Raw genomic sequence first — 8,449 nt, forward strand, 5'->3', positions numbered from 1 at the left:
ACCCTCCTTTACTTCCTGTTTACATTTAGTGTAATTCCGGGTTCCACCGGATGCGCCCCGTCACTACCCGTCACTACCGCCCATTGGGAACTTCCGACAGAATCGGCCACAGACGGCATTAAAACACTTCTTTATTGAAAGATATGGATTATTACATTAAACTACTACCCCGTAGAGCCAGTTAACATTTGGGGCTTGGGGTTAAAGGAGAATTTTGGACTAAAGTTTTCTTACCTTTTCTATGACGTTATGATATCTTAGGATGAATGGTACAGTAGAAAAATTTCATAACACTGTCCCAAAAAAAAAACAAAAAACAAAAAAAACAGAAGTCTCGCTAGACGAGATTTCAATCTCGAGATTTCAATCTCGTCTAGCGAGACTTCTGTTTTTTTTTTTTTTTTTTTTTTTGGTTGCATAGTGTTCTGTCACTATGAACTTCAGATCTCAAAAAAAAAAAAAAAAAAAAACCTATTAAAATATGTGATCTAACCTAAGGCCTATCCGCGCACCTTTTAAGCTGTGGCGGCTCAGGGGTGGAGTTATGAAATTTTTCTACTGTACCATTCATCCTATTCCTAAGATATCATAACGTCATAGAAAAGGTAAGAAAACTTTAGTCCAAAATTCTCCTTTAAGCACCTTTATTTTCACATTTGTACATGTTTGGAGTGTCTACGGGGCATAGTGCAGAAAGTCCAGGTCTCCATGGGGCGTGAACCCTACAACTCTCGTAGATTGAAGACGTCAGAATCATAAATACGTCTACGAGGGTTGTATACTACAGCTACTTCTTGGCCTTACACCTACAACTCATCTAACCCCTGCTCATTTTGCCAGGGTCGGATGGCTCAGGGTTGAGGACAGAGTACAGCAACTCGCAATGGGCCTGGTTTACAAGATACACCACAACATTAAGATACCCATGTACCTCTTAGTACTTCAAAAACGTAAATGAAGTCCACTATCACAACACCAGAGGTAGCTCCAATGATCACGTCCAACCCAGATTTGGCACAAACAAGGGTTGAATTTGTTCTCCTGCTATATGCAACAACAACAAAAAAGTGGAATGCGCTACCAAAGTTGTGAAGGAGTGTAAAACCCTACTCTCTTTCTTTTTTGCCCTAAAAGAACACATTCAGGAGGCTGCAATTCAAAACTGGTCCCATGTGCTTTTTCTCTGCAAACTTCTAAATAAAGTATTCAATCAATCAAAACTCAATTCATTGAAACATTTAATGATGGACATTTAATGAACCTGGTTGCTTGTTTCTCTCGCGACACCTGGCAACACTGATTATAGGCTGCCTCTGGGCTGCTCCATCGCACGATGGCGTCGTTGTTCAGAAGAACAGATCTACAACATGATTTACAAGCTTGACAAGCATGATAGCTTGTTGTAGATCTATCATTTTGACAAGCGGTGACCTTACATAACCCTCCTTGTCATGACAATGAAGTTGAACCAATACCTAACAAAATAAAATAGCTTTTTTTATGCAGAAAGTGTTGTATTAAAGGAGCACTTCACCCCTGGAAGAAGTTCCAGGGGTGACCACAGGGGGGACCACAGGGGGACCACAGCGTATCACTGCCTATAACTTCAACTCCCAGAATGCTTTGCGCACCCACCCTCTCCGACGGGGCGCGGTTCACAAACGCAGCCACCCACATTGCATACGTAATATCATCTACACACCCACACAGAGCCTTCTGGCACTGCCCACAACACATGGCTACCCCGGTGCCACCTGGGTATGTTTGGGCATGCGTGGGTACTATAAACTCAAGAAGCGCCATATTCAATTTGTAGAGTAGGAGTTCAGAGTAGTCTTGAGGTGACTTGTTTCTTGGTGTGTATTGAGAGACAGTTATCGTAAACATGACACCGCCTTGTGCAGTACCACATTGCACAGTTACTAAAAGGAAGAATCATCCTGGTGGAGTTAGTGCCTTCACCTTTCCAGTCAAGGATCCAGAGCGTTGCAAGAAGTGGGTCAGAGCAATGAATAACCCGAAGTTGAACGACAGCACACCGCTCAGGGAGCTACAGAACATGAGAGTGTGTAGTTTACACTTCAACCCGGAGGAGTATGAATGTGACCAGATGAGGTATCGTCTCATGGGAGGTCGAAAACCTCGACCAGTACTGTCGACCACCGCGGTTCCTTCCATCAACTTGGACGACGCCGAGTCAGTCGGACCTTCGCCTGCGAAAAGGCGTCGAACACAGGTATACCAAGTTACTGTAATAGTCATAGCACTGTTTTGTTTTGATCGGATCACGGTAATATCTTTAGTATTGCCCTGAAACTAGCCATATGGTTCGCATGATGTTCGTCTGTCACGAGCGTCATGGCGCAAATTCAACCAGGTTTTTAGGTACTTTCTGCATTTACAACCCGTACATCTACATAAACGTTCAGATTTCAAATATAAAGTGCTTACTTCATGGCCACGGATGTTACAATTATGTACGGGCCCCCAGAAGTACCCGTATCTTCCGTATTGTTCAATAAAAAGCATTTTAATCCGATCGGCAGCCATTCTTATCATAGTTATAATGTATCAGAGTGCAATACAACTCCCAACCGATAGGGTCGCATAGTTGAAAGCAATTCAGAGAAAATGGCCACCGATCGGATTAAAATGCTTTTTATTGAACAATACGGAAGATACGGGTACTTAGACCCACCCGATGTATATTGTAACATCCGTGGCAATGGGGTAAGCACTTTATATGTGAAATCTGAACGTTTATGTAGATGACTTCACGACCGTCGTGTGATCCATGGTTATATCTGAGTACATTGAGCAAACATAGCTACGCGTAGCATAACAATGGGTATATATGAATGGCTATTGTTATTATTGCATGTGTCGAAGTTGCCTGGTGTAATATTTCCTTGCCCATCTGAGTTGTTTGTTTTTCGGGTTTGTATTTTCATTTTTACCTATTCCCAAACGTCTTTTTCAATACATGCTGTGAAAAACCCAACTGTAAACCTTTTGTACAGTTTGTTTGTACATCTGTAGGAAAAGGTCAATTCCTTTTTCAAATTCGCTTTACAACGTTGGAAAATAGTTCAATAATACCTCCCCTACAACTGGGCCACATATCTGGGGGGCCAGATGTTTTACAGCAAGTGATTTTATTTTCACTCCATTTACAGTACATCTCCATTTGCTGACTAGTGTCATGCCATTTACCCTGATCTTACACTTCAGAATGCACTTTGTCACACCACAGTTTACAGTGAAATAAGAGTGTGACATTCTTCATAGCATTAGCAACATGATCAGGAAAATAAAAACTAGTCAAACTAATATAAGACCAAATCATTTCTATATTGCTTGGACAACAGAATCTGATAAATTGTTTGAATTGTACCGCTAAACCATTCCTCACCAGGCCTCACACAGCTGTCCAAATGTTTGAATGTAGTAATAGATCATGTATTTTTTGGACATAACACTATGTTGCTGTTTCTACTCTCATCCAGACAGAGGAACCGTCAACGTCGCTGAACATTGTTCCAGTGGCAGTGCCAGGGGCAAGTCAATCTGTAAGTTAGCCTAGCTGTTTAAAAAACTACTTTACTCTGGTGTCATCCACTTCTAGCGCCATAGAAAATATGCAATGAAAAGTCTGCAAATGTTGACATGAACATCTGGAATGTTGTCATTTGAATACAATCATACTTCCATATGAAAGAGATTGCTTTCAAGTCATGGTTTTCATTCAGACCGCAGGACAACTTTCCAGTGAAGTTGAGACCGATGTGGAGGCGTGTGACCTGGGGGATGAGCGCTACGAGCCTGAGACGATGACGGAGGAGGAGGAGGAGGAGGAGGAGGAGGAGGAGGAGGAGGAGGAGGAGGCGGCGGCGGCATTGAATGGGAAGGGGAAGGTGCTCAAGGGTGGGAAGGTGCTCGTGGATGAGGAGAGGATAATGTCCCTCTTCAAATTCTGCCAGGTGTGTGGAAAATCTATCGCAAAATCAGATGTGCAGGAGCACTATGTTGGTGCACAGCTCAACGTCAAGTGGCGGTGCACTGACGGCCACACAGACACCTGGAGGTCATCGCCGGATGTCAGGGGCATGCCAGAGGTCCACTTACAAGTTGCTGGAGCAGTTGTTTTCACGGGGTGCAGCTTCACTGAGATTGCAGCGTGGGCAAAGACCATGAGACTGCAAATGTTTGGTGTCACAACCTTTCATGAACTTCAAAAGGCCTATGTTCACCCTGCCATTGAGGACCTATATCAGCAGCAGAGGAGAGGACTCTTGGCACGAGTCTACTTTGAGCAGGAAGGCATAGAATATAGTCCTACTAAGGAGCCACAACTCCTGGGAGATGCCAGATGCGACTCTCCTGGATTCAGTGCCAAGTTCTGCCACTACACCTTCATGTTGGAGGACACGAAGGAGATTCTTCACACTGAACTGGTTCAGGTAATGTTGATGTTTTGAAATGTTGTGTTCACAGCAGGATGGTCTGTTACTGAAATAACTTTCTGTACTGCTGCATTTTGTTTCTTGCTCCTCCTTCCAGGTCACAGAAGCCTCCAGCTCTGTTATGATGGAACCACTGGGCTTCAGGCGTGGACTGACAGGTTCTCATATGCTTTATTGCTCTTATGTTGCCTGCCTTGTTATAACTACATTTTCTCATTTTGTGGGTCATTGTACAGCACCTTGTAACTATGTTTTGAAAAGCACTTCATAGATAAACTTTGCTTACTTTTACAGAGCTGCTTGGTATGGGGTTGTATGTGGACGTGATCGCTACAGATCGCTCTCCCTCGGTCCGAAAGCTGATGAGAGTCGAGTACCCGGAGATCGAACATCAGTTTGACGTATGGCACACAGCTAAAGGTTGGCTCTGGTTCAAAGCTGTATGCACTATATACTATTCATGTTATCATCAGATAGTTGTGGCAGCACATGTAATTTCATGCAATACAGGGCACAATGTTGTGTGTGTGTGTGTGTGTGTGTGTGTGTGTGTGTGTGTGTGTGTGTGTGTGTGTGTGTGTGTGTGTAGGTTTCCTGAAAAAGTTGAAGACCAGAAGCAAAAAAAAAGCCCTGGACGTATTGCGTGGCTGGACAATGTGAGTGTTGAGTCTTTATGCAAAGAAGACGCATATTTCAAACATGTCATTTGTTCAGTGTAATTGTTTATTCTTGTGTATGTTGTTGTTCTTGAAAGGTCCATTTATAACCACATGTGGTTTTCCTGCTCAACATGTGACGGTGACACAGAGGTGAGGGATCGCCAGCAGTACGATTCTGGATTGTTCTCAGACAGTTGCAATTTCTTTCCATTGTGCCAGTCATTACCAAGCAGTCAATAACTGATATTCACAATACTGTAGCTATTGGAGCAGAGGTGGCTGTCCATTCTTCACCATGTATGTGATGAGCACAAGTGGAAAGAGGGTGACGATGAGCACAGCTGCCATCATCTTCCACTGTGCTCAGAGCAGCGACGGAAGAGGATGTGGATGCAGAGGGAGTCTGCATCGTACAAGACGCTGTCCTCCCTGGTCCAGGACAAAAGGCTCCTAAAGGACCTTGGACAAATGGGCCTCTTCAAGCATACTGGTGAGGAATTAGCCCTTGAATGCGATAAGCAATCATAAGTGATTGTCAAGTTGACACCTTTTCAAATGACACATACCAGTTGGTTTACAGTAGATGTTTGTGTGCTTTCATGTTACAACACACAGGTGAGCTTGAGGTGTTCCATAGTGCCCTGCTGAAATACATCCCGAAACGCCAGTCATTCTCCTACATGGGGATGAAGCAGAGAGGCCATCTTGCCATTATGGAGCACAACGAGAATGTTGTAAAGAGAAGGCAAGCCACTACTCTTACAGGTGTGTTTTAGGAGCAGATATATGACATATTTTTTTACACTTGCAGCAGACTTTCAATGGTGAGTCCTTGTTGAAACTTTTTTTCCTCCTTTTATTCAGGTGCACCGCGTCACAAGAAGGTCAACTGCAGGCGCTCAGGCACGTGGGTGGAGAAAAAGATTTATAAGCCTCGCACCTACCGCTTTAGACGCGCACTAATGCAGCTGGTCATTGAGCGTCGCCGGGACCCAAGTGTGGTGTACAAGGCCCCGACATCTTCACTCAATCTGCCTCAACCATCGGACCTTCCGCCCAACATTGCCCGTACACCTGCCCCCCCACTGCAGGAATTACTTGACAGAAGTCGGAGTCGGTTCCAATAGGTAAGTCCTGCATGTTGTGAAGCTTCTAGTGTTCTCCTTGATTGTTCCCAAAAATGTTGCCAGTCAGTGACACCTCTCCTGTCATATTCTGATGCAGTTGCTGGTGACCATGCTGATGACGGTGATGGGTCTCATCAGTGATGATGAGACTGCCTACAGGATTCCCGCAGGGGACGCTGTGGGCGCTGGGGGCGTGTTCTCTCCTCCACGTCATCAGTGCCCATACCCTAGGTGGGGTTGGCGAAAGGGCCTCTGTGTGGAGTTTGCATGTTCATCCCGTGTTCCCTAGGGTAGGTACCCTCCCTAGAGGGGAAAGGAAATGGTTGGAATAACGTGTTCCTTCCACGCGCTACATCCAACCAGGGAAACTCTCCCCTGTCAGGTGACAAGAAGGTCAGTTGGCTCTCATGCATTGAAGGAGGCATGAGCTCGGCCCTGGCCTCCCTAGGTTGGCAGAGGGAAGGCAGTGCCCAGGATTACATAGACAATTGGCACTGGGTGTAAAAAATGGGGTTACAAAATCGTGGGATACATTTTTTACAGAGAGACTGCCTACAGGAATATGCTCAAATCACTGACACAATGGTGTCATGATAACAACCTCGCACTCAATGAAGGACACCAAGGAGCTGATTATGGACTACAGGAGGCCGGGAAGAGAGCTTGCTCCCCTGTGCATCGACGGTGTCGCAGTGGAGATGGTCAGCAATTTCAAGTTCCTTGTTGTGCTGCCTTATTTCATTGTCAGACATGCAAAAGTGTCACTTTTCAGCTACAGTCACCTTTTTGAACCCAAATAGGGCAATTGTGTGACACCTGACCCCAAAGAAAAACACATGTTGTCACCTTTTTCACCTCGGGGCTGTTTGCATGCCTGCATTGTCATTAGTTGAACCCTGCACCGTTATGTGTCCATACATTTGATCTGCTCATATTGGGAACATTTCACATATCTGACCATTTTCCTTGTGTTTTGTCTATGGCTATTTTCTAATTCCCAGGAGACTGCAAATGATAGCAGCTTTGTTCAACACTTGAAGTTCAAGTACACATGACCAAGGACCTCAAATGGGCCACCCTTGATGTGCTGAAAAAGGCAGAACACTTTCCATCATCAGGCTGAGTGCTGAGCCCTGCTGCTAAATCACTCTGGCTACGTGGGACGTCACACAGGCATTATCACTTCTTCATCTATTATGATTATATTTTATAACTGCAATCGTTTCACCCATTGTTTCACACCTGTAAACTTGTGATGTGACAATAACTGTCCTTGAAAGAAGGCCCCTCATGCACGTGAAAGTTGAGCAGAAATGAATATATGGACTTCAAAGTGGGTATGATCACAGTTGAATACCAACACACTGTTTTGGCATAACATTGTCTGAGTGCATTTATGCTTATTCTACAGCCAGGCATTGTGCACAGTATATTATTGCTGCTATCATTTTAGGAACCAAAACATAGAATGTTACTATTATGTACTTGTCAATCAAGGTGTGACAATTGGAATATTGAATCAAGCTGAAACTATGGAAACTGTTTACCTTGTCATTGCTTGTTTACATTTTGAGTGAATGGAGAATGTTGCATACTACTGTGTAATGCACCGGCTCCAGAGAAAATCCTTGTATGTGCCAATATGGAAGTAAAAAGGAAAAACCTACTACCTGTGTGCTGTGTCCCTTACATTGTGCTCATATACAAGCTATGAAATGTACTGTAAGATGCAACCAGCAACCAGTGTTATTTATCATCCCACAAAGTTGTGATAAGTCTTGATAATATTGAACTCAGGCTAGTAGACTTGCTTACTTTGTAATCTGGTTTTTACTCACCATATCATTTTGAATATGCGAACACTAACACCAAGTTGATAACAGTATAGGCTTCCCCTGCTACATTACATGTGACCAAATACAAATAACTCTGTTTTTGGGCAGTTTTCACTGTTATCTCCGACTAAAACATGGACAGTATACTCATGACGTACACTGTTTATGTAACTTACATGCTAAAAGGAATTCTGTGCCAAATGAGACATCAGACCAGATATGTCTAATGATGGTTCAAAAGTACATTATAGTCCCACAGCTGTAATTGGTAACAAATATGTCAAACTGAAAATACTGGCCAAGTAATGAAATGTACATTTCTCATGAATGGTTATTATAGGCATACCTTCAATGAATATTGCAAC

The 8,449-nt window shown here is 43.8% G+C and overlaps 1 protein-coding gene across 1 annotated transcript; it reads left to right on the forward strand.

The window, feature by feature from the left end:
- Positions 1-1,885: 1,885 nt before the first annotated feature.
- LOC308093583 (uncharacterized protein) lies at positions 1,886-7,855 on the forward strand (the record flags this gene model as incomplete). The annotated part of the gene is made up of 11 exons (XM_080439915.1): positions 1,886-2,236; positions 3,507-3,569; positions 3,981-4,460; positions 4,561-4,621; positions 4,758-4,883; positions 5,053-5,119; positions 5,218-5,272; positions 5,384-5,612; positions 5,738-5,887; positions 5,987-6,249; positions 6,347-7,855. 10 exons carry the CDS (start codon positions 1,886-1,888, stop codon positions 6,247-6,249), a joined length of 1,845 nt encoding a protein of 614 aa, XP_080296041.1. The 3' UTR covers positions 6,347-7,855.
- Between the last annotated feature and the right edge of the window lie 594 nt (positions 7,856-8,449).

The sequence above is a fragment of the Gymnoscopelus braueri genome (genome assembly GCF_963280865.1).
Source record: "Gymnoscopelus braueri genome assembly, chromosome: 10".
NCBI classification, from domain to species: domain Eukaryota; kingdom Metazoa; phylum Chordata; class Actinopteri; order Myctophiformes; family Myctophidae; genus Gymnoscopelus; species Gymnoscopelus braueri.